Below are 26,273 nucleotides of genomic sequence, written 5' to 3'. Positions count from 1 at the left end.
CTAGAGGTTGACTGTTGCAATCATGACATTTAAATTTCATTAACTTAGTAAAAACGTGACGTTTGAGTCATATTTTCACACCGTTGCTAGGTGTATTTGTGAAGGACCGCTATCGGGAGCTGCTCCAGGTAACGCTGCCGCACACTGATGACCACGTGACCCTGTTTAATGACCTCCACTTCCTCATGGTATCCGTGGGAGCGAGAGAGACTGGTGCCTCTCAGCGCCTGCTGGAAGGCCTCCAGGAATTGGCTAAGTAAATTCCGCACCATTTCCTCTCTCCACTGCTCATCTCGACATCATAAGCCTTACATAAGAATCTCCGGGGCCTTATGTAAAACTGAGACAGGAGCAGTTTGAGTGTTGGATGAAGGGCATGCGCAGACAGAACTGAGAGCAGCATTCCAATCCACAAAGCAGAGTCCAGCAGCTGCTTCCCCCTTGTGGTTTGTGTGGTTATAATGAGTTTGGGCAGCCTGACCACAGACAGTCGTTTCCTATTTTGCTCTGCAGAAAACCCACTGAAAAGCTGCTATCTACAACCACTTCTTTAAATTGTCATGTCTTTCACTCTTACATAAGTCACATGAGTTACTTCTGGGAGGGTTGGGTGGGTGGCAGCTCTTGAAAGATTGAAAGTCAATTCCTAGGTGAGCGATGGCTGCTCTCCACTCTGCATTAGTCATCGAGCAAGATGTCAGGGTATGATTTAAAGCTTTGCATTTATTTAGTTATGGCACTTGTGTTTAAATGGTGCAATTTTACATAATCCGTACGTCGCAGTAAGGCGATGATACGAGTCAAACGCTGTGATTTATAAGTATAATCAGTCACATGGGAATATGGAATCCACTCCGTGGAATCTTGGAAGTGAGATGAATGTCAGTCTTTTACAACCCGGGATAAAAACAGTGTAATATGATTTGGCATTCATTTTCCCTCTAGCTTTGTTATTGTTTAAGTGCAAAGAAATCAAAATAGTCCTTAATGTGCACGACAAAATAACTAAAACAAAATATAAACTGCGATTGGCTGGCGACCAGTTCAGGGTGTCTCGCCCGAAGATTGCTGGGACAGGCTCCAGCACGCCCGCGACCCTAGTGAGGAGAAGTGGAACGGTAGATGAATGAATGGAATATAAAATAACAAGCATTGGAAATAGAAATCATCTGCCACCGTGAAAAAAATCAAATAAATGAAACATTTTTCCTACTAGAAGAAGAATTTGTGCTTGAGGAAAGGGTGCTTTTTGTTGTTGTAGTTTCCATCCGAGTCCTGATTTATGGAAGTGACATGTCTATGTTGAACAATCATCACTTTTGGTACATTACAGCACACTGTTGTTAAGAAGTTTGCTTCGGTGACCATCACAATGTTTGACGAATAAAACAAAAACAAATACAGAACCAAACTCTACTGATTGGTACAAATTGTGGTGTAGTGTGGCCCCTTCCCACTTTCTGCAACAACATTATTGTCAAGGTCACAGGGATAGTTGGCTTGCTTTTTGTGTGGCACCTCACACACTCAGATTCGAAAGTAGCATCCTTTACATTTAAAATGTTTCGTTGCGAAGCGATAGTTGTATTAGTGAAACTCTTGTTCTGTCTTCAAATGCCTGATACCCTGTGTGGTTGCTTGTCAAACAAAATGAGAAAATGGTTTTTTTTGTTGTTGTCACTCTAAAACAAGCTTAAGATTCTTTTATCTAAGCTGAGCATGTTTTTGACATCGCCTACACATACTCTACAATTGAAACTAATCTAAATGTCAGTTGCTATCAGTGTGAGTGAAAGGCAACAATTATTATACACTTCAAATCCACTGACTGGACTCTAAAATGCCTTCATTCTTTTTCTGTGCTTTCCTCTCCCGTAGCCTACTTCTATTCTGCGGACAACTAAATTGTTAACCGCAATGCTGCAACATATTGACTGTAAAATTGACCTTTGGCACAGCAACGTGGTCGCTCATGACAACGGGCTTGTCAATGTTTTTTTCAGCTGTCTGCGCGTTTAACTACTCAACAGCGTTTTAAGAATCGTTGTGTTGCGCTATTACCAAGTTAGGAATATGCCTGACCACGTCTTATTTTAAGGCTATATGGGCGATGGGTGAGAAATTTCGACTGCTTTGGCACTGCTGACTCTTTGGTAGGGCAAAATAGTTACTAAAGAACAGACGGTGTGTCTTCATCAACAATTTTCTTCTTTGCAGGACACCAGGTGACAACCAGCAACATAAGCTGGCTGGAACCATTGGGGTGCCCATGTGTCAGGCTTTGATGGAATATGGCGAAGGAAACTATCCTCAAACTGTGGAGTTACTTTACCCTTTGCGCTACAGTATGGTACACATAGGGGGCAGCGATGCACAGGTAAGAACATAAAAAAACGAAGATATGGGCATGTTTCTGTTTTGGTTTGTTTTTTTCTTCAGAAACTTATTCTGCCTCGAGGCCTCACCTTCTTTGGTTAACACGGTCTTGATTCTACTTAATGTTGTCTCCTAAGTAAAAACAAATCCCTGTTGTTACGAGGTAAATAATGCCCTGCCTAAGGGCTGCAGCTTTTTAGCCCATGATATACTGCACTGGATAGTGTGAGAATGTTGAGCACAGTGCACACACATGAATAATGAATCTCTGTGATGGATGCTGATGGACTTCGTGCACCGTGTCCCAAAGGTGCCACGGTGTACATACAGTGTAACTCCGAACAGTAGAAAGCCAATATGTAGTGTAGAAATACTTCTTTTGTTTACTAATGGCTTCATCCACTGTTGTTTGCAGAGAGACGTCTTCAATCAACTGCTTATTCATGCAGCCTTGAAATCGGAGAATAAGCACCACCAGAGACTGGGAAGGTAATGCACATTGGATGCTGCAGTCCTTTCTTGTGTTAGCACTGTGTCCCATGTTTTTTTTTGTGTGTGTGTGTGTGACTGCTGAGATACCATGTAGTGATATTATAAAAGAAAAACACGAACATGACACGGTGGTCCGGTCACATTTATGTTATCTTCTGACTTTCCATGTGCAAACTGATCAAGATTCATTCTGTGTTTACGCAACGGAGCCGTATTACACTGTCCTTATTGATTATGTTATCTTGTCAGCTCCTATTCTCTCTGAATCTGTGTTCATCTGTATATATGGTGTTGTGTTGACTTCCAATAGATGTCTTCTGGTGGAGCGTGAAGCAGCGAGGCCAAACTCCCCTCTGACTGATCGTCTGATGCAGAGAGCCATGGCCCTTCACCACTAGACTGATTGCAGGGTGCACACGGCCCTAACCTGATGTTCCCATGTTTGATTTCGGGACACGCTCCCACCAACTGTTGAAGGAGATTACTTTTTTAGGAGTTACATTTTTCCTGTGTGCTGTGTGCTACGTGTGCTGACATTGTACGTTATTGCTGAAAAAAATCTTGCTACTCAACTACTCTTGCTGTCTAAAATGCTCTTTTACTTACAATTCTGTAAGTCAGACAAACACTGATTGCTTTTTAGGCATATTTTACTTATACGCATTTATTTTGCAATCAAATCACTACTCTGTATTTAAAAAAAAAAAAAAAACAAGAAAAACAACGCCATCTGCTGGTTCTTGTGTCCTCTTAATGTAGATCTTAACACAAACCCTCAGTTTATCCTCTCTGAAACAAACAGTTTTTGTTCGCCCTTGTCCTTTTAAGGTACCCCTCCAAAATGCAAATGTTGTTTTTTTTTGGCGTGTGTTTTTGTTGTTGTTTGTTTTTTCTCAACTGGGCAATTTCAGGAAGGATGCTGAGGATTGAGTGTTGCCTGCTGCACCTGCATAAAATGACCAGATAACAAAATCTGTCACTCAACAAGGCACAAATGAGAATATATATATATATAACATAGAAAATACAGAAAAATATTAATGTATGTATTTTACGTTATTTAGCAAAGTGCTTAATTTGAAATACTATAATAGGTACACTAGCACAATCCAGTAATGTCTAATGAAATAGTTGTTTCAAATTCTCAAAAATACACCTCAAATTTGCGATTGACGTCTCAGGTATATTTTGAATGTTATTTTATATGTATTACTCTACATCACAATTAAATGGCTCACACTTATAAACTGGTTGCTCACATTAAGAAGAACAAGAAATAAGATACAGCATTAACACTTAGAGCAGTGAAAACCCCCTTGTGAGTGCATTTTGAGTCAAGCAGCACCACAATTGCCATTTTACTCCCCTTGCATTCTTCTTTTGCTTACTTAGTCTTTGTTCGCTGGTGCTCACGACACGGAGGTAATCTCTTCTTGGATCTGAGAGATCAGGATCTGGGACAGCACAATGCCTGCAATCTAGAGGACAGCAGCACCCGAATTAGATTAGTACTCAACAGGCTCTTGTAAATTGTGCTGCTTGTGCCAACTCTGTCAAGGTTGGTTGTCCCAATGCTCATTTGGCAGAAGAGGGAAATTGTTCAAAATAATTCTAGTATAGCCGAGTATATTAAAACTCACAACACATTTGTCACCACCACCATGACATTATCTTTCTTTCAGTGTTTTGCTATGATTGGTCAAACTTGACCATGACCACTACAGTGAAAAGGTTTGGGATTTGCAGATCTCAGGGGTTTTGCTGCAGAGTTCGGTGTACCTTCCTAAGCTGTAAATTGTTAAAGTTGGACCTTTTCCTATGTTAAACATCACTCTTGAACTAGGTTCATGAATCAATATTGTGCAATTTTATTTGATTTATTGTTGTTCCATGCCTGGTTATTGGCTATTCAGCATAGAAATTGTATGATACAACACCCATGAACATCACAACACTTGAATCGCTTAACGACATGGACGTCAGTGTATACGGCTGGCATATGCTACACGTGTGTGGAAGTATTTTACCAAAATAAGACAATCAGAATTTAAGTTGTGTGTAACAATGTGAAATGACACAGGGAAAAAGTATTGAACACATGAAGAAAGGGAGGTGCAAAAATGCATGGAAAGCCAAGACCATTCCTCCAATCTATTAATAATCAAACGGCAATCCATGACCCTTGTCAGTGCAAATGAATATCAGCTGCTTCAGTCCTAATTGATGGCCTACAAAAAGATCTCATTGCCAAGGTGTGAGTCAAGACACAGCTCGTGTTGGGTAAAGAGCAAAGAGAGCTGTCTCAAGACCATCGCAAACTAATTGCAGTTGCAAAACATAAGAATGGCATTGGTTACAGGCACATATCTATCTAAGCTTCTGAATGTTCCAGTGAGCACGATTCGGTCCATAATACGCAAGTGGAAAGCCAATCATACCACCATAAATTTGCCTCGATCAGATGCTCCTCGCAAGATTTATGACAGAGTGCCAAGAATAACCAGAAGAGTTGTCCAAGAACCAAGGACCACCTGTGGAGAGCTTCAAAAAGACCTGGAATTAGCAGGTACTGTTGGCACAAGGAAAACAGTGAGGAATGTACTCCGTCGCCATGGCTTGTACGCACGCTCACCATGCAAGACCCCATTGCTGGAACAAAAATGGCCAAATGTACCAAAGAATTATTGACAAAAATCTGCTGCCATCTACGAGGATGATGAAAATGAAAGGAGGTTGGACATTTCAGCAGGATAATGGTCCAAAACATACTGCCAAGGAGACTCAATTGGTTTCAAAGAAAAAAAAATAAGGACGCTAGAATGACCCAGCCAACTATCTGACTTGAATCCAATCGAAAATCTGTGGAAACTACTGAAACTCACGGTCTATAAAAGAAGCCCACGGAACCTTCAAGATTTAAAGACTGCTTGTGTGGAGGGAAGGGCCAAAATCACACCAGAGCAATGCATGCGACTAGTCTCTCCATACAGGAGGCGTCTTGAAGCTGTCATTGCAAACAAATGCTTTTGTTGGAGTGTTTAATACTTATTCCCTGTGTCATTTGGCATTATTACACACAACTTAATTTCTGATCTCATTGGTTCTACTTTCATTTTATGTACGGATGACTTGGGTTGTTCCGTTGGTCTGTATGATAATTCACATTGTTGTGGTGGAATTTTTTTACAAAGTTGCTTCAGGTCTTTGAGGTTTGCAGGCATTTGCTCCCTGTATGCAGGCTACGGTACATCTCCAATCTCTGTGTGTAGTCCCGCAAGGGACAGTCCTTCCTAGGAGCTTAATATGTATTCACGGGCCACTTCATTAGGTGCATTTGATCTTCCAAGTAGTGGGCCTGTTCCAGCTGACTTCAGCAAGAGATGGTTTCATGTGAGCGCAGAGAACTTTGACGAACACTTGAATAATGCTTCATTAAGTGGCTGATGAATGCAATCGTCTGCAGTAGAAGGACGCAGTCATCCTAAATATTATGTCAGTGATCAGTTCGCCTTTGGAAGGCACAAATGAATCAAGAATCTTATGGGTTATCTTTAGAGCAAAAATCAAATTGAAACCCAGCAGAAATACAAAATACATCATATATAGACTTGAGGATCGTCAGTAATGACACGGGACCATCGATTGTACGCTGTTACCTGAGGCAAGGCCAAACCCAGCGCGAGGGCTCCCACCAGAAACAGATGGGACTCGATCCACAACACGGCTCTGTCTGCACAGCCTACTGGGTAGATTGACTTGTTTGCCTCCAGGTGGTCCAGGGTTTGAATCCCAAAGCCACACATAGTGTTGATTACTGCCTGTATGTCAGAAGACAAACAAAGAATATATAAGTCTTTCCTCATGTGAATGTTCATGAAAGTCTGGTTCTCTGAAGGCAGCAGTCACTGTGGGTGGCGCACTGTTATTCTGCATTGACAAGGATGTGAACTGTTGTGACAGCTGGGAGAGAGATTTGTAGAAGCCTGTTTACTGTGGAGAATTGGAATAGAAAGAGAGGGGAGGGGGGGGGGGGGGGGTGAATGACAGCAGAGAGATGTAAAAAATCCAGCAAAGGTACACGTCCACTTGATGGGACATGGAAGACTAAAACAAGTCCCAGAAGCACCAGTGCAGTTGCGGGCCCCGGACAGTAGGTTGCACCACTGCATCAATTCTTCAAGGGTTTGATTAATTGATTTTGCAGCCATGTAAAAGAGGTTGCTGCTCTGTTTTCTTGGTAGTGTGATGTATAATCAATAGCAGTGTGATGGATCTACATGCTCTCTTTAGTTTTCTGTCTTCGGGTAGAGACAAGGGAGCTGTCAGCTATGGCATGTGAGCGCACTGCATTTTGCGCACTGTTGGATTGTATATCTGTGAATGCAAAAATGTGTAATCGTGCATGCGCGCATGAGATCACATTTACATATATATTATCTGTGTACCTACGTGTGACATTTTCTGCTCATATTTCCAGCAATCTTTGGTGCATGCATGGGCTGAAGTATATTTTTTTTCTGTGTTGACAAAAATACTGAATATAATATAAGAGTGAGTATTTTCAAGCAGGAATCACTGCCAAAGCTGGACCTTTAAAGGTCAGAGGACAAAGATGTTCTGGGGTCAGTTAAATTTCACATTTGCATTGTTTATATGTTATGTAATACATGCAGCAAGTTGTCAACTATAGTTTAGCTAAAAATGAGGTTTTTATGACGTGTACTGAGCACACCCCCAACAGACACCGGGGTGTCTCTATCCACCGCAAAGGCTACCGGAAATGGCGTTACAATTGCCCAACGCAGCGCGCTACACTCTATGGCGAGCAATGGCGAGCAACGTGTTGGAATATGAAGAGGGGGAGGATTTCGACGTACGGGAGCACCCAACTGAACTTGGCATCGTCAAACTGTACGTTTGAGCCGATCGGGAGGTCGGAACAGACTGGCATGTTTGTGCGTCCCATAAATCCATAATGTACTTGCTCCAGCAGCCTCACTTGTCGATAGAAACATAGTCATGAATAAAATATAACAGGCACGCTCATGGGGTCAGACAGTTGAGGGGGAAAAAAAGCATGTCTTTTTCTACAGGCATGGCTAGAAATAATGGCACCCCAGCGGTGCCAATATTTTGGAGCACAACTATACGTATTATAAATTCAAATATGTTTCAGTGACACGGCACAAGCTTTTACATCGTATGCAGTATTCCTATATATTGTGTGCCCCTCGTTCGAGTAGCTTTATAACCCGCCGCACAGAACGTCAAAGGTACAAACGGCAGTACTGAAAAGTACTGCGTGGGTCTGTTTTTCCTACTGCCCAGTGCTTGATAACCATAACATAGTCATATGTATATACAAGGACATCCTCATCGTTATCTGTGCCGCTGCGCCGTGGTGGCCGCGAGATTACTTCTCTTGCTGGCGGTTGAGGTCCCGATGGCCGTAGGAAAAAATAGTTTCAGCTTCTGCCTAAATACAACCGTGTATTCGATGCTTCGTGCTAAGTCTTTCTCAAAACACGGCGGTTCGAAGTGATCGGCACAGAGTTTGGAAGGCTTGCTAGGCACGCATTGCTGACCACGTTTCTTGCGCTGTCGACTGACTTTCCCTATCCACTAGTCGCATTTTCCTTTTTCACTTGGAAAGCCAAAGAAAGTCTTGCCACTGCCTGGACCATTTGTACAACCAAATGCCACACAATAAACCATTGTGACATCGCTAAATCATATGACAACAAATATACAAGGACGGGAACAATAGCACACAACACCAAATGAACAGGCTGTGTGGCTCATGTGACGTCACAGCGCCGGATAGAGCCGAAGACCGGAAGACGCTGGATGCAAAAAGCAGCAAGCGCATTCTGAATCATATTTATCGATTTAACTGCTGTATATCTGTTATATAATCACTTCGAAATGGCAGATGTGGTTTTTAAAGGGGTTCTAGAGTTATCAAGAATGTTTTTTTTTGTTTTTTGTTTTTACATCTTTGTCCTCTGACCTTTAAAGGCTAATAAGATCTGTAGAGTGCAGACCTCTGCCAAGATTGAATTGATACGGAAAGTGGAAAGCTAAATAAAAAAGATAAAGAAACTGCTACTGACTGGCAACCACTCCAGTGTGTATCTGCCTCTCACACAAAATCAGCTGGGATAGGCTCCAGCTCATCCTAATTAGGACAAGCATTATAGAGAGGGGATGGGGATGTGGGCTGGGGGGTGGGGGGTGGGGGTGGGGGTGGGGGGCAAGATAAACAAACAACAACAACAGCATCCTACTGGTGTTTGTGCAACCACATTGTGGCAAGTAGCATTTTCTGCACTGAGTAGTATGTGCTGTAACAATGACGATTCAATATTAAGAACAAAATGCAAACGGCAGTGCTGAGCTGCTAAGAGCGAGCTAACAACATCAATAACAATCTTACTATGACAAATCCTATTGTGTGCTACAAGCAGGATAATGTGAGATAAGCAGACTGGACCATTTTTGTTTCTGGGATGTAAGTCAAAAAGTTGTTTATCCATACGTTAGTAGGCTATCTTCTGGCTCATGGAGAATGGTGTATGATGGAATAGGAGGATAGGAGCATTTTTGCACAAAAATGTAACTGTTTCTTGCACAGCAGATTTGCTGACACCCCTCTACAAGATTTCATGGAAATCAGTTGTGTTGTTTTTGCACAACGCAGCTGCAGTTTCTAACAAACAACGAAAACGCAATCAAGACAATACCATCCCTCACACTTTCTTTGCTATTGTATTGGATCGCATTAGGTTGTGCAGATACAGTATATCTAAAGTTGTGGCCATCTGGAAAACATGTAGCATGTATTCCATTTCCTTTTTTTCCCCAGGCATATAGCTGAAGTGATAAATAAAAATACACCCATGGCTTGAAGTGGGTGCTTTCTGCCCCCATTCCAATATATTCACTTGCTTTTACACAGTATTATTAATTGCGTTGTGCATCAAATATGTTATTTCTCTGTGGGAGCAGATCAAGTGGTATTTATTTACTGTGTAACTTTCAAAATTTTAAAGGTTAATTGTACCTTTTACCTCTAGTCTAAGAGCATTTATTTGTTCTGCCAGTCACTATATGTCACGGGCATAGATAGCTTAACATGATAAAAGTGATTTGTGAAAAAAATCTGCCGTCTCTAAACGCATTTTGGACCTCTAATTAGATTTTTAAGAAACCACCGGGCCCAAGGTTAAACAACCAATCAGAGACATGAGGCACGACTGATGAGGTGTGAATCATTTGCCGTGTACTCGCAGGCACTCACCAGCAGCCTTGCGCTGACCTGTTACCTTGGGTTAAGGAGCTTTGCTGAAACTATTGCGAAATATCCACCATCCCTTGTTTGCCAACAACTGGCCATACAACTATCGGATCACAAGCATGAAAAAAAGAGAGAATTAGACACATCCCGAGACAAAACAAGGGTGTATATGTTATTTGCTTCTCGAGGTGGAGGGAGCTCAGGCAGCTGAGAGGATTCAGAAGCAACCATGAATTTGCAACATTTCTGCTTGACAGGTTAAGTTTATCACCCATTTTGATTTTTCATTGATTACACATTCCCCAAAATAAAACTTCAAACCAATAACATTTTGTGTTATATTAACAGACCATTACAAATAAGTCATGCTAGCAAGGTAGCAGCCGTGGCGCTGCTATTTTGTTGAAGCTGGATATGTGCTCTCTGTGACTATTTAACAGGTCTATGCACTTCTATAATCGCATGCCATAATGAATGGCCATGTTTGAGAATCGTGCACGTTATTGCGGGTGTGAGGTGAGCATTCATTCAAATCTTGCTGGCAGTTTTAACATCGCCAACGTCACGATTAATTGCATCTCGCAGGCTTGCTGAGGCTGGTATGAAACGTTCATGTTGTGCAGACTCTCATCCAGGAAACGCAGATCACCTTGAAACTCAATTAGCTGTTTCATTACTTTCAGGCAATCAGTCAGCCCATTATGAGTCTTGGAGGATATAGTGTTTGTTTAGCAACTTCAATTTTCTCTTCTCCCTGTGATGTGTTTTATTTCACTGCTGAGTTTTCATCGGGTAAGGAAAAAAAAAAAGGAAAACACTCACCTCTCCGGGAACAGGAGTGCAGCAAGAGAAAGGAACAGCGCAGCGTTCTGAGCTTGTGTTCTCCTTAGTGCAGTTAAAGTACGTGTTCCATGACCAGTCTGTATAGTTGTTCCATCCACAACACTGGAACTGGGTGGAGGACATTATTATAAACACATGGGAAAGTGTGTTTATTTCTCTGTTGCTACATTTCTTGCTTATTAATTCATTTTATATGGTCGAAAAGCCTGTTTATTTCCCTTGTAAATGATGCCCCATGTGCAGAGAATCTGTACTTGTGGTATGAGTAGCACAACTGAGTATGTGCTTGCATCCAAGGAAAGTGTGCCAAATGTTCCCTGCCTATGCCAAACTGCTTGCTCTGCTGCTTTCGACTCTTGTTGGTGTTCTTTGGTGGATTGGATGACTGCAGTCTTACCTGCAATAGGGTCGAATTGGCAATTTTACAATGTGTTATTTTAACAAGCAGCGGGTGCATGAGCCATACGCAGGTCTGCGTGGCATTCCACTTAACCTGTAGTTAAAAATAATAACTAATAACTAATAAAGAAAATAAACAGCTCGCCCAAGCTGAGCCCACAAGTGTTCATTTGGATTTGAAGTCCGGGCTGTTGGCCGGTCACACGCAGATCTGTGAGGGCGAGCGTTGCCATCTTTGAGGATGAAGCCCTGTCTGTCCCAGACTGGGGAGGTAGTGTATGCGATTGCCACTGTCTGCAGAATGATGTCTTTCTGCATTGATTGGGTTTGTTTTTCAGTAATGGAGATCACCATCACATCATCTCCAAAACATGTTGCTTCTTTGGTGAGCATTCTGCATAGGGTTTTCCCCAAATTCTCCACGCTCTGACCCCCCCCCCCGATCCAACTTCAAAGGAGGCAAAAACTGGACTCATTTCTGAAGATAACACTCCTTGACATGCCAAACGGCCGTGTGCATGTTTTTCTGACACTAGCACAAACAGGCCTCATAGTGAAGGCCAGTCATGACCGTCCTGCCTGATCAATGAGCCCAGAGATTGGCTGAAATCTGTTTGTTCTGGATTGTCTGGATAGAGAGATTCGTGCTGTATGGTCCTGCAAATCTGTGGGTGAGGAAATGGTCTTACAGAAGCTCAAAAAAGAGTCAGTAGCACCGCAAAATAAGAAGTTTGGCTTAGACGGTGAAGATTCAGCAACATGCCGCAACGTGCAGATTGATACTCATTTGTGCTGAGTTTGCATGTTCTTCCCGTGCCCGCGTGGACTTTCTGTTGGTACTCCGGTTTCCCCCTACATCTCAAAAACATGCACGGTAGGTTAATTGAAGACTCGAAATTGCCCGTCGGTGTGAATGTGTGCGAATGGTTGTTTGTTTATATGTGCCCTGCGATTGGCTGGCGACCAGTTTAGGGTGTACGCCGCCTCTCGCCCGGAGTCAGCTCCAGCACCCCTGCGACCCTAGTGAGGATAAGCGGTACGGGAAATGAATGAATTAATCAGGATCACTCTCAGCATTTCTACTGTGCGCATTTTCACACGATAATCACATTCACAGAACTTTACACTCACACTTGATCAGAGCTAAGCGATGTATTTATCACAAACGCGTCCATGTCAGTGGCTAACAAGCTAAGCTAAGCCCGCAAGCTTGAAAGGCTTCAACATGCAGGGTGAGGCGAGTCACACACATACTGTGGTGTTGTCAGAACTGTGTGGCAGATGTGCGCACCAGTCGTCCACCATGTCGCCCCCAAAATATTTCTCTCGTTAAAACCTCACAGTCCTTTGTTTCTAGCCATTAGGATTTGACTGTTTAGAACAGGGATTCTCAAACTTTGGGTCCAGTTAGGGACTCCTTTAAGTGGAGACAAATTTTAAAGGACCCTTTCATAATTCTCACACCAATATACATCTCTTTTTCGAGGGAAAGAAATCTAGCTGAACCCGTAAAATCATAGCTGAAATCATATAAATGACAAGAAGTCGCTATTCCCCTTTGTTTTATTGCAAAGCAAAACAAGTACATCAGGAAAATGTTTACACTTAACGATTAATTTGACTTGATTCCCTTACAAGAAACAACAGGAATCTAAGAAATACCATCTACACTGTCCTGAACTGGTCACCAGCCAATCGCATGGCACAAATAAACAAACAACCATTCACACTCACATTCACACCTACGGACAATTTAAACTTTAATCAACCTACCACGCATGTTTTTGGGATAAGGGAGGAAACCGGAGTACCAGGAGAAAACCCACCCAGGCACGGGGAGAACATGCAAACTCCATACAGGCGAGGCTGGATTTGAACCCGTGTCCTCAGAACTGTGAGGCAGATGTTGGCTCAAATTAAACTGTCAAGCATTTCAGAAAAGCATTATCATTAAACAAAACATAACCTGAAAGAAATTAATGATGGTTGTTGTTCAGTCATCAGTCATATTTAAAAAAAACAAACAATATTTCACAAATTCTGCCAGCGTATGTAAAAGTATGACCACAACTGTACATATGCAGTCATACGTACCCCCGTCATATTGGAATAAAAGTCTAGGCTACACCTTTCTCGTAACCTCTAGGTGATGGTGGCATATTGGAATGAAAGTGTACAGCTTTTTCATAACCTCTAGATGGCGGCATTCATTCATTCATCTTCCATTCCACTTATCCTCACTGGGGTCGCGGGCGTGCTGGAGCCTATCTTTGGGCGAGAGGCGGGGTACACCCTGAACCGGTCGCCAGCCAATCGCAGGGCACATATAAACAAACAACCATTCGCACTCACATTCACACCTCCGGGCAATTTAGAGTAATCAATTAGCCTCTACCCCACATGTTTTTGGGATGTGGGAGGAAACGGGACTAGCCGGAGAAAACCCACGCAGGCACGGGGAGAACATACAAACTCCACACAGGTGGGGCCTGGATTTGAACCCCAGTCCTCAGAACTGTGAGGCAGATGTGCTAACCAGTCATTCCCACCGTGCCGCTACTTAGCGGCATACATTTATAAAATGTTTTGTGAAAAAGTTTTTTTCCATTTTCCCCTATACGTATGTATACTGCACACTATTGACTTTTGACAATTTTGTTTTTGTTGGGGGGGGGGAATGCACATTATACACGAGAAATTATGGTAAGGTCATTGGGAAGCTGATCACCTTTTCAATCACAATTATTCACACTCCCATAGAAAGGGACAATTTAGAGTCTTCAGTTTGGACTGTGCTAGAAAAATAGAGTAACGAGAGAGAAGGGGTATAAATGTATGTTAAAAATCTTGCCGCCTCTCACGTGTGGAGACAGTAACAAAGTCTAAGCATCTCTGTGGTCGCAGGCTGCGATTTCTCAATTCACGGGTGTGATATGTTCAATAAAGCCGTGGTTTTGACTATTGTGAAGACATATACCAAGTAGAGTCAGAGAGGAATAAAGCAGAGCACCTCTTTCTGAATATAATCCATCAAGTTCTGCAGATCCAGGTCATCCCTGTAGTGCACGATACCTTTCTTCACGAATCTTCCCAAAGTGTCACGAGTCTTAAAAGGCAAACAGAATAGTTTATTTCAGAGATGTGGTCTTCACAGCAGCATCTTGTGGCATGTGTGGCACTATAATAACAGCAGGGGTGCGGGCATCATACAGTATAGCAATACCATCACCCAATGCATATGAAATACTGTATAAACATACATACAGATTAAATAACCGTTTTTAGTGTGCTAATATTCACCATTCTCTACTTGGGTTAATATAAGCAAGACCCAGATGAATTTTATGGATTCATGGGCAGAATTCCAGAATAAATTGGCACCGTTTAGAAATTAAATCCTGCTGCTTTATTTGTGCCTTCTGAAGTCTTCTTTGTTTTCCTCCATTTGAATGGGGCTTCAATTCAAGTTCCTCCCTTTTAAAAATGTCAAAACAAGGTGATACAGATTGAATTTAGATAATAGCTGATAATGAGAGTGCTGTATGCCGATAAGCTGCAGAGCAATAACATTTCATTTGGCTTGCTGAGGGCTCCCAGAATTAGAGCCCGTGGAAAAGCAAGTTGTGCTGATAAACACAGCTAGATTGATCACAATTGATTTTATCCTGGAGTATTTCCACAGTGACCCCCCCCCCCCCTTCCCCCCACCCCCCCACCCCTCACATGTGCTGTGTGCGCTTGTGGACCTTGGGACCTAACATCATCTCCTCATGTCATTAGTTGCAAAGTCTCCTTCAAGGGATCTGTTGAAATGGAACATTTCGATTCACTTTGAAGTGTTGAAGCATTTGAATCATTTAGCAATGCTGGGAGGGTTGTTAAACTGCTCTGTTTAGCAGCAGGCAATGACAGAGTGCACAGCTGAGGGTGCGAGGTATCATAGGCACAGTTTGCATTGCGAGGTTAGCGTGGGGATCAGATTTAAAGCTTGGTTTATGAGCGAATACATACGAATGCCAGCAGGTGCATTTTCCTATTCAGTCTAATAAATGAACTGCAAGAGAGAAAACATCTAAAAAAAAACAAATAGATCGTGATCCCAGCTGTTAGTGTTTCCCTCCTTTGGGATTTTAGCAGCTGGTTTGATGCTTTTCACACTGACACCCAGCACAACACTTCCCTCTGTCACTCATTGAGTGTGGACAGTATTTCTTTTAAAAACGTTTTGCTCCTTCTAGCCAATACTTTCTAGAGAGCTGTTTTTACCTAAATGAGTTGTAAAATCCCTATGCAACTGACAAATACCTAACTAATGTCATATTACGTAAAGTCCACCAAGAGGTACGAGCTGATGTCCGCAGCATTAGCTGAGGGGAACTCGCTTGCGAGGGCTGCTACGGTAATTCACTGTCACCTGCTTATGAGCGCAGTGGTTTTACAAGGCTGAGTGGATCAAGTTAATGTTCATTGTTGGGAAGCCGTTGGGCCAGCCCCTGGTCCCCTGGTCGAAGTCAGAGAAACGGTGCATATTTGACAACGCTTTCAGCGCCGTTTCGATCGTTACAAGCTGCACCACAGATTTTGTTTTCTGCCACCACTTCTTCATGACGATTATTCAACATCCATCCATTCTATACTGCACGTCCTCCTCGGGGTCAAGGGTGAGCTAAAGCCTATCCCAGCTAACACCCTGGACTGGTCGCCATCCAGTCGCAGGTCGTCATACATATCAGCGACTAGAGGGGGTCCTCGGTCCTGACACACTACAAGTGGCGTGGGATGAACTAATTTGCGCAGCGGCGTAAGAATACATCGTCATGCGTCACGAGGCTCGCTTAGTTACTGCCTTACTTGCTGTTTTTTCCTTCGATTGTTTTATATTCATGGCCTACAAGTCTTTTTCATACAAATAAGGTTAGCGACAGATGGCAGGTTCCAACTTACGTACAAATTTGTTGTTGTTGCCGGAGGAAAGTGTCCCCCTCGCTCCAGTTTATCTGTTGACACTAGCACATAGCACCTGGTGATTAAATGTTTAAGACCAAATACTTTATCGACAAATTATCCCTTTTTATGGTCATCCAACCATCCACACATTTTACAAGCAGATGATGCAAATGCCAGGAATTTAGCGGAGGGTGACACATGAGTGAGAGCTTCTTATGACAGTGACTCACCGTCACCTGCTGATCAACACAGTGGTTTACAAGAGCGAGTGAGCAAGTGTATCTTTATTGTCGAGTGGACATCGGACTAAGAACAAATCCCTTGGGTGAATGTAGACCTGTTTTAAGTAGCAATCTCTCAAAAACAATCACTCAGTTATCTGTCACATGCTGAATTGTTTTGCAGAGCCGAGCGGAATCAGCATTCTCAACCCGAAAGGTTTATCTTACAAATTGCATCTTGAATTCTCAGTGTGCCTTGGGCCAGGAAGAAGAACTGCGGTACAGCCCTGTTGAAATGTGCAAAATAATGTTTGATGGAGGCTTGTGCTACTGTAGTTTGCAGACCTGCAATTGTATTTCCCAACCCTTCACCTCATACAACCGTTGTTGGACAAATGTATTAACATAAGTGTTCACCTTTTGCAGTCGTCATTTGTACATGTTTTAAAATAAAATGTCTCATCAAATTGGCGTCAACAATATACATGCATAATAATGGCTTGTGTGTTAACAATAAAGAGAAGCACATAATGACACACAGAGTATATAAGATGTACAAAAATAAATTGAGCAATATTGTTTTTGCATTTCCAGGATACATTAAAGTGGACCACACGTGCACCCTTAGTGGACAAAACATTATCTTAATGACTGTCATTGTTCAGTAAATGACATCCATATTAAATACAACAGAATAATAAAAGCCTTTAATAAGGCTAATGCTCAGTTTTTATGTACCCGATGAGAGCATAAGTATAACATGACCGAGCTACAGTATTTTATTGGTGACCCAAGAATGAGGCCCTAGAGGCGCTTATGTCGGAAAACGATTAAGTAAGTTACCAAACAGAGGCACATACCTGGTCTGAGTAAAAGAAGCCCAGAATTGCTATGACCAGCTGGGTTAGGAAGACCAGTGTCAGGCTTAAAGAGAACTGAAAGCAGAAAATACAAATGCAACTATTTTTTTTTTTTTTACCAGATAGATTTGTGTCAATACAGATCAAATGAAAGACCTCTCTTTAGATTAGACTGAACCTGTCGCTATATGAGAAAGCAGCTGTAATGTCAATATTTGTGATGTGTCTGTTATGAATGTTACTGTTTTGAGGAGGCGAATGTTTTCTCTGAGGGCTCCAATACAGCCACAGAAAGTGATGAAGAACATGACCACCCCCACTACAATTAGGATGACAGCCGGGTCGATCAGGAACGTGTCCCGCACCGTGTCTGGCAAAAACAAAACAAAACAAAAAAACAGAAATTGGACAGGCTCTGGTTAGAGAGCAGCCGTCTGTTATTTCCACCCTCATCCCAATGCATTTTTATCAATTGCCTTTGTTTTTTTTTGTTGTGTTTTTTACATGTGCAACATCATCCCATACATAAAATCTCTTCTACAACCCCAATTCCAATGAAGTTGGGACGTTGTGTTAAACATAAATAAAAACAGAATACAATGATTTGCAAATCATGTTCAACCTCTATTTAATTGAATACACTGCAAAGACAAGATATTTCATGTTCAAACTGATCAACTTGATTGCAAATCATTGTCTTCTGTTTTTATTTATGATTAACACAACGTCCCAACTTCACTGGAAATGTATATGTTATGCTCCCCAATTTAAACCAACTTTCTTTAATCATCTCTGAGATGCTGCAGATAGATTATCAAGGAGAAGTGCAATCCGTGGAATGACTCCAGGGCAATCCTTTGCGTCCCCCATCCACTCAGCATGAAATATGACAAAATGAATTCAATAACTGTTGCAGTCGTCTGCAGTGGAGAGAAGCACGTATAATGATAACTTTGACCTGAGCGACTTCAAGCATCTCTGATCCAATGATGTTCCAAATTAGTTTGTTGTAGCTTTGACACACAGAAGTAAAGCGCTCGAATAGTGACAAGTACAGGTTAAATGTTTTATGTAATCAAGTGATGGAGATTAGTTAAAAATGTGGTAGTGGCAAAGTGATGTACCGGAGGAATATGAGGGCCATTAGAAAAATTGGCCATTGTGTTTTTGTAATTTTAATGTTCTAAATTCCCAAAGCTCCTCAAGAGTCATTTTAGGTAATATCTTTACAGATCTCTGGTCCACTGTTTACATATGACGTGCTCTGTTGAGATCCGGTGTTTACATGCCACTAGTGTACATTCAATCGGACATGCGCACATTGAAGTCAACGTCATGTCATTTATCAGGTCAGTAGTCTACTTAGCACAGTACTTGGGATTGTTTTTGCATTTTTATTAAAGCATCAGCTTGATTAAAAACAAGTTTTGAGTAGTTAAACTCAAGATTTCTGTCGCACACGAGCTGTGGTTGGAAGCCGCCAAATGTATGTGCGTAAACGATGATGTCGCCGCACATTTACATCAAGACAGAGCATGCGCACGGTTCATGGTTTGCATGACAAAAATTGACATCTGATCGGTTCGGCAAAAGAAATATTCCGACCCTGTGAAACCGAATGAAATTCCTTTTAGATTCGGCCTGTTTATTCCGATTGAGGTGTTACGTGGAACATTTTCATTCGTTTTGGGCTTCTAACCCGATCCCAATCGGAGTACAAGGCTCCTTGTAAATCCCCCAATGTCAAACTGTCACTCAGTCAAGGTTATTCAAATGACCCAACACTCACGAGGAAAACAACAATAATTCATCACTGTAAGTAAAAAAGGTTAGGGAGTTGAGGGCTCAGTAAAACAAATGAAATAATACTGTACCTGTGGCTTTCTGGACTTTAGCATACACACCAATTGCAACAATCAACAAGGAGAAAACCTGGAGAGGAAAGACACTTTTTAATACAGCTCAACAATTCCACAAAGGTTTTGGAGACATCTATAGGGAGTAGAAATGAAGGAAAATATTGAGCAGCGACTCTTCTGGGAAGACTTTGTACAGATATTGTCCATTTATCCAGAAGAACATTTGTGAGGTCAGAGGCCAAACCGATCCAAACATGGCGTTATGCTGGAACAGAAAAGTTCCACGAAGCTCGAAGTATGCAACTGTCCAAAATGGAATGTAAGATGAAGACTTTAGCTTCAAGGACGAAACTGAAAAAAATTACTATGTGAAATGTAATTTCCCTACTTTCTTTTGTGTTTGCTAGCCATTATCATGGAGACTCTTGACGGCACCATATTCCTTCTCAGTATTGATGACATTTTATAAAATCTATTTTTGGGACGTTAGAACAAGGAGAAGTTTTGCTGGCGCTCAAGCGCTGGTGATAGAAACTACTGCCGTTTTTCCCAACATAGCAGGTTTCTTTGCCTCTGGCATTTCGCTGACCTAAGCCTACTTGTCACTTGTCACATCGAAAACTATTTTCGGACATCTGAGAGCATTCGTTTAAGGTATCGAGAAGCAAAAATGCACAGAAAGACGGGACCACATCCGCTCGTCCATTTTAAAGTACAGGTTCACCTAATGTTGTAGCGGATTAGTGCATGTTTGGATTGATGCATGGGCAATATATTGCAGGCTCCAGTAAGAAATTGTAGTGTTAGTTAACTTAAACCGGTGTAAATGCAGATTATGAAACATGTCCATCGGTACAATTATTTAGTTTATGTTAATTTAGTTCCTGCAAAGAGATTCTATTTGTTGGTTATTCCCAAGGAAAACTTGCAAAATATTATCCATTATAGAATGGAAGTTTAAAAAAAGTAGATCACACCTTTAGACTTGTCAGGTGCACCTACAATATGTTTGGTAGGATAGATGGTCATTATCAAAGAGTTCATGGCCAAGAACAATTCTGTGTTATCTTTGTGATCAAAGAGAAATTCAATTTTCCAGCACATCTGTGCATTTAAATGTGCTATCTGCTACATTGGTTTAGAACAGAATGGAACAGAATAAGCCTTTATTCATAGCACAATGGGAATATCTGTGTTTTATAGCAGCAAAGTGGATAATCGCAGCACTCAAAAATTGAAAGGTATTCAAAAACTGTTTCAATCTCTTTGTGGGTAAAGGGGAGCTTTTCTTCCCTTTATTTGTTATGTCAGTTTCAAAAATAATTTGCATTAAAAATGTCTGTCAATATAAATAGTGCTCATTGTCATAGTTTGTGTCTAACGGCCAATTGGGCGTTACACATATGCAATTTGGGCTTTTGGGGGCTTTTATGAGCCCAATTCACTCCCAAGCTAAGTGGTAAGATGTAGGGTTTTATAATAAATAGGGAATGGTTTGTGTTGCTTGTGTGAGAAATTGGATGTTTTAAGCGCAGACTAAGAGAGAGTACTGCAGTTTTCATTTAGCCTGTGGTAGCTGCACGTGATAAAACTAACAACAGAAAATATCAGACCAGGGAATTCATTTGATGTGTTTTCACGCTGTTCTGAGGTCTTGTTAAAACATATATGTCTAAAAACTGAACAACCGCCCCTATGTGATTAGATTGGATTGTGAACTGTATATATTCAATGACTATAAAAAGCGCATTGTATGAAAAGTCACTTTCTTTACCTCGCAATATTATGTGCGCAGGTTAAATCCGACAAGTACCATTTGACCTTAGTCAGAAAAAACAACAACATTTCTAATATTCTTCTTCTTTTCCTTTCGGCTTGTCCCGTTAGGGGTCGCCACAGCGCGTCATCCTTTTCCACGTAAGCCTATCTCCTGCATCCTCCTCTCGAACACCAACTGCCATCATGTCTTCCCTCACGACATCCATCAACCTTCTCTTTGGTCTTCCTCTAGCTCTCTTGCCTGGCAGCTCCATCCTCATCATCCTTCTACCAATATACTCACTCTCTCTCCTCTGGACGTGTCCAAACCATTGAAGTCTGCTCTCTCTAACTTTGTCTCCAAAACATCGAACCTTGGCTGTCCCTCTGATGAGCTCATTTCTAATTTTATCCAACCTGGTCACTCCGAGAGCGAACCTCAACATCTTCATTTCCGCCACCTCCAGCTCTGCTTCCTGTTGAGCACCAGCACACTTTTCCTCCATTCCTCAGGCATCTTCTCACGCACTAGAATTCTATTGAACAAGCTGGTCAAAAACTCCACAGCCACCTCTCCTAGATGCTTCCATACCTCCACAGGAATGCCATCAGGACCAACTGCCTTTCCATTTTTCATTCTCTTTAATGCCTTTCTAACTTCCCCCTTACTAATCATTGCCACTTCCTGGTCCACCACACTTGCCTCTTCTACTCTCCCTTCTCTATCATTTTCCTCATTCATCAACTCCTCGAAGTATTCTTTCCATCTACCTAGCACACTGCTGGCACCAGTCAACATATTTCCATCTCTATCCTTAATCACCCTAACCTGCTGCACATCCTTCCCATCTCTATCCCTCTGTCTGGCCAGGCTGTATAGATCCTTTTCTCCTTCTTTAGTGTCCAACCTGCCATACATGTCATCATATGCCTCTTGTTTTGCCTTTGCCACCTCTACCTTTGCCCTGTGTCGCATCTCAATGTATTCCTTTCGCCTCTCCTCGGTCCTCTCAGTGTCCCACTTCTTCTTAGCTAACCGTTTTCCTTGTATGATTTCCTGTACTGTGAGGTTCCACCACCAAGTCTCCTTCTCTCCTTTCCTGCCAGAAGATACACCAAGTATTCTCCTGCCTGCTTCTCTGATCACCTTGGCTGCAGTGGTCCAGTCTTCTGGAAGCTCTTCCCGTCCACCGAGAGCCTGTATCACCTCTTCCCGAAAAGCTGCACAACACTCGTCCTGTCTCAGCTTCCACCACATGGTTCTCTTCTCTCCCTTTGTCTTCCTAATTTTCCTCCCCACCACCAGAGTCATCTTACACACCACCATCCTATGCTGTCTAGCCACACTCTCCCCTACCACTACCTTACAGTTGGTAACCTCCTTCAGATTACATCGTCTGCACAAGATGTAATCCACCTGTGTGCTTCTACCTCCGCTCTTGTAGGTCACCCTATGTTCGTGCCTCTTCTGGAAAAAAGTGTTCACTACAGCCATTTGCATCCTTGTTGCAAAGTCTACCACCATCTGTCCCTCCAAGTTCCTTTCCTGGATGCCGTACTTACCCATCACTTCTTCATCACCCCTATTACCTTCACCAACATGTCCATTACAATCTGCACCAATTACGACTCTCTCTCTGTCTGGGATGCTCAGAACTACTTCGTCTAGCTCCTTCCAGAATTTCTCTTTCACCTCGAGGTCACATCCTACCTGTGGGGCATAGCCACTAATCACATTACACATAACACCCTCAATTTCAAATTTCAGCCTCATCACTCGATCTGATACTCTTTTCACCTCCAAGACATTCTTAGCCAACTCTTCTTTTAAAATAACCCCGACTCCATTTCTCTTCCCATCTACACCATGGTAAAATAATTTAAACCCTGCCCCTAAATTTCTAGCCGTACTGCCTTTCCACCTGGTCTCCTGGACACACAATATATCAACCTTTCTCCTAATCATCATGTCAACCAACTCCCGAGATTTTCCTGTCATAGTCCCAACATTCAAAGTCCCCAACATTTCTACATATTACAACATTTCTAATATAAATGTCTTAAAAGAGCTGAATTTGTACATCCCCCATTGTCTGGGAACAAAAGGCAAATGTGTTTTTCTTAAGCTGTCATCATCAACAGTTACAGAGATGAGAAGGAGGTGAAAGCACGGGTGTGTGGCTTGTGAGAGGAGCTTGGCATTCACTGTGCTTAAGGCCAAACAAGAAAACCTTATAGTCAAAAGAAAAAGCTCAGTGCAGAGCAGGAATCACAAATGAGGTGTGGGCTGCCCACACTGTGCCCAAACACAATGGAGGGAACAGACACACAAAATGCGAAACCTGTCAAGAGCTGCTGCAGTGGGGGTGCGGATGTTCTTATCTGCTCAGGATGCTATTTTTCACCAAAAACATAAGCCACAATTCCAAACATTAAGACAAGAGAAAATGAGAAAAATAGAGCTTCCTAGTGACTGAGTTGTCAACACTCATTTCCCTCTTGTTCATTGATTTCTCGCCTTGAAAAACATACTGTATATTGCCCCCTCCCTCCAATTCACAGACATACACTGAAAAATAACTGTATGTTTTGTTGATGTTATTTTGAGGCGGCTCGGTGGGCGACTGGTTAGCACATTTGCCTCACAGTTCTGATGACTTCAAATCCGGTCTCGGCTGTGTGGAGTTTGCATGCTCTCCCCGTGCTTGCAAGGTTTTTCTCCAGGTACTCCGGTTTCCACTCACATCCCCCCCAAAAAAAAAACATGCACGCTAGCTTAATTGAAGACTAAATTTCCCGTAGGTGTGAATGTGAGTGCGAATGATTGTTTGTTTCTATGTGCCCCGCGATTGGCTGGCGACCAGTTCAGGGTGTACCCCCTGCCTCTCGCTCAGAGTCAGCTGGGAGAGGCTCCAGCACGCCCGCGACCCGCGTGAGGATAAGCGGTACGGAAAATGGTTGGATGGATGTTATTTTGTAACTATACTGACATGTAGTCTGAGGCATAATTTCATTTCAAGAAAGGTTTATATTTCATATATTTTGTATTCTGCCCAAGTGTTTGCAATGTCTTCTGGGGGGGGGGGGGGGGGGGTACTTCTCCAACAAGACAGCAGCAAAACACAAGAAAATGTACACTGTGGTGTTTTAAAGCTTTTTTTTTTTTTTTCAGTCAGTTGTCTTTCTTTTATTTTTCTTATATATTGTCAGTTGTGTAGGAGTGTGGCCAACAGCAGCCTGTCTCGGAGTATCCAACACACATGCGTGGTGAATACATGCGTGCTGGGTTTTTCAGGCTTTTCAAAGAGATGAATCAGGTGAATTGTGCGGGACGGGGAAAGCGAGAGCAGAACAGAGCCGCGGGGACATGAAGACAAAAGGACTGATGGATTACAGCCACAGTGTTCACTCCCGAGCTCAGGTCCGATTAACAGAGTCAACACAGCCGAGCCGCGAGCCTGCTGCTGTTGCAGTTATTGCCGAACTGCTTCTAACACAGTATGAGCAGAACTGTTTCTGTTACTGGAACCGGGACGCCAGCAATGGGATGCAGGTGCGCTTATTTAGAAGGATCCAGGTGGACCATTGCCCCTCTTAAAGATGTTGTTCGTCATGCAGAAAGTGATTGATTTTATTGCAAAGCAAAGGGGGCATAATAGAGCTCATTTAAATAAAGGGACAATTTAGTTCTGAATCAACTAGTTTGCTGCGTCAGTGGAAATCGCAGCAGAACTGAAAGTATGGCGGAAAAGAGCAGAGTTTGGCTGAGGAACATTTGGAATGGAAAGAGGAACAGATTGCTGTAAATGACACTTTTATCCTTGACAGAACTGGAGGGCAATTTGTAGCGTGAGGTCATAGTAACTCACGGTTGGTGCGCTGTTGCAGACGAATGTTGAACATGGCAACTAGTGGTTGGAGAGATGCAAGTCAGCTTCCTGGCTACTGTCAAGTTGCCCTTGGGCAAGGCACCGAAAGCCTCACATCCCTTCTTGCATGCTCACATGTGTGTGATCGGTTCGCTGTGTGGTCTTCAACACAAATATAGAGCAGCGTGTAATGACTATAATAATAATCATTATAATTTTAATTGGTGTCGCTCCGTACCTGCAACTTGGATTCTGTAATCTGTTGATGTTTTCATCTCGACTGACTGTCATTTGGAAGCTTGTTGGCGTTTCTTGACATCAGAAGGCTAAATTTAGTCCATGTAATCACAGCTGGGTTGCGCATTTGAATGGAAAGACATTTTGCTCACAGCCCCAGGCAATTCAATCTCACTGTCTGTCTTTGATTTCACTTCTTTTCAGATACATTTTGGGATTTCATTGCTTGGATGGGAAGAAATATGGTTTGTCGTATTTTTTCCATTTGACATCTAGAATGAATATGAACTAAAAAATAAAATGTCTATTATCAGTTCAACAAAATATCAATGATGTGGAGTTTTTTTTCAATGCCTTTGATTGTTTCCACAGAAAGCCACAAAATCACCAAACTGAGCTGTGATGACAGCGACCGCTGAATGGACACTAATAAATAACCTTTATAGCAATGTTGAATATCCAGTATATGCAAATGTAATGTTCAGGAATGCAGTTAGAAAACCATGCAACAAATAACAATGTAAATCATTGGTTTAGGGACATGTGCTTTGTATTGTTGTTACAATGGCTTGATAAAAAATGAAAAACAAACCACTCAGCATTTGCCACGATGATAGATGACCAAGCAAAAAATGAAAACAGGCAACAGCGGGGGAGGTGGTGTCCCTGATGCTTGCTAACTCAGATGCAATCTAAATTATACTTCTTCATATATTATTAATAGAATTTGCTCCATGGATTTATTAGTTGAATCTTTTCTGTTGGCTATTTTATAAAGCTCCAGCTCCCTGCTGGCTGATGTTCTCAGGACTATGCGGCGCCCAGCATTTTACAAAATCTCTCAGTTGTTTGTTTTGTTTTTGTTTGCACTGACCTGTGCCACTCCAACAGTGGATCTCTACTCACCCAAAATAAGAAGCTGAAAAAGAAGAGAAAATATCGAATCCAGGGGTTGACGAAGGAGAACGTCTCTCCTCGATCCAGATGATGTTTCCTGTCCATTGCCTATTTCTGCTCTTCTGGTCAGGCACATGGAAGCACAGTGAGTTTAGCTCCAAAAGAGCAATCAGATCCGCGATGCAGATACTTGACCGCCATGTGAGTCCGTGAGGAGG

General features: G+C 42.2%; 2 protein-coding genes across 6 annotated transcripts in view; one reads left to right on the top strand and one right to left on the bottom strand.

Annotated features, from left to right (window-relative positions):
• ttc38 (tetratricopeptide repeat domain 38) overlaps window positions 1–3,443 on the top strand; it is an 11,344-nt gene extending 7,901 nt beyond the window's left edge. For all 4 annotated transcript variants that reach the window (XM_061775270.1, XM_061775269.1, XM_061775267.1 and 1 more), the window contains 4 exons: window positions 91–256; window positions 2,218–2,377; window positions 2,792–2,865; window positions 3,179–3,443. In XM_061775270.1, coding sequence (XP_061631254.1) covers window positions 91–256; window positions 2,218–2,377; window positions 2,792–2,865; window positions 3,179–3,266 — 488 coding nt within the window. In that variant the 3' untranslated portion in view covers window positions 3,267–3,443. The remainder of the gene's footprint in view (window positions 1–90; window positions 257–2,217; window positions 2,378–2,791; window positions 2,866–3,178) is intronic.
• Window positions 600–26,273, bottom strand: tspan33b (tetraspanin 33b). 2 transcript variants are annotated; one of them, XM_061775273.1, is made up of 9 exons: window positions 26,065–26,273; window positions 19,310–19,367; window positions 17,678–17,805; window positions 17,436–17,510; window positions 14,418–14,513; window positions 10,988–11,116; window positions 6,525–6,686; window positions 4,257–4,346; window positions 600–1,097 (listed from the first exon to the last, which is right to left on the bottom strand). In XM_061775273.1, the coding sequence occupies exons 1-8, from the start codon at window positions 26,158–26,160 to the stop codon at window positions 4,278–4,280; spliced, it is 813 nt and encodes a 270-aa protein (XP_061631257.1). In that variant the 5' UTR covers window positions 26,161–26,273; the 3' UTR covers window positions 600–1,097; window positions 4,257–4,277. The 2 variants fall into 2 exon arrangements, with proteins under 2 accessions (XP_061631257.1, XP_061631256.1); XM_061775272.1 differs by lacking the exon at window positions 600–1,097 and adding an exon at window positions 3,572–3,814 and having other exon boundaries at window positions 26,065–26,272.

The sequence above is a fragment of the Phyllopteryx taeniolatus genome, chromosome 5, assembly GCF_024500385.1.
Source record: "Phyllopteryx taeniolatus isolate TA_2022b chromosome 5, UOR_Ptae_1.2, whole genome shotgun sequence".
Classification (NCBI taxonomy): domain Eukaryota; kingdom Metazoa; phylum Chordata; class Actinopteri; order Syngnathiformes; family Syngnathidae; genus Phyllopteryx; species Phyllopteryx taeniolatus.
This window is presented reverse-complemented; position numbering and strand designations above follow the sequence as displayed.

Excerpts from the sequence above, each read along its gene's own strand:
- tspan33b (XM_061775273.1), bottom strand. The coding sequence starts at position 26,160 with ATGGACAGGAAACATCATCTGGATCGAGGAGAGACGTTCTCCTTCGTC. Across the intron at positions 17,806-19,309 it reads TAAAGTCCAGAAAGCCACAG|ACACGGTGCGGGACACGTTC; the intron begins GTACAGTATTAT and ends TGTTTTTGCCAG. Across the intron at positions 11,117-14,417 it reads TGGATTATATTCAGAAAGAG|TTCCAGTGTTGTGGATGGAA; the intron begins GTGCTCTGCTTT and ends TCCTCCACCCAG.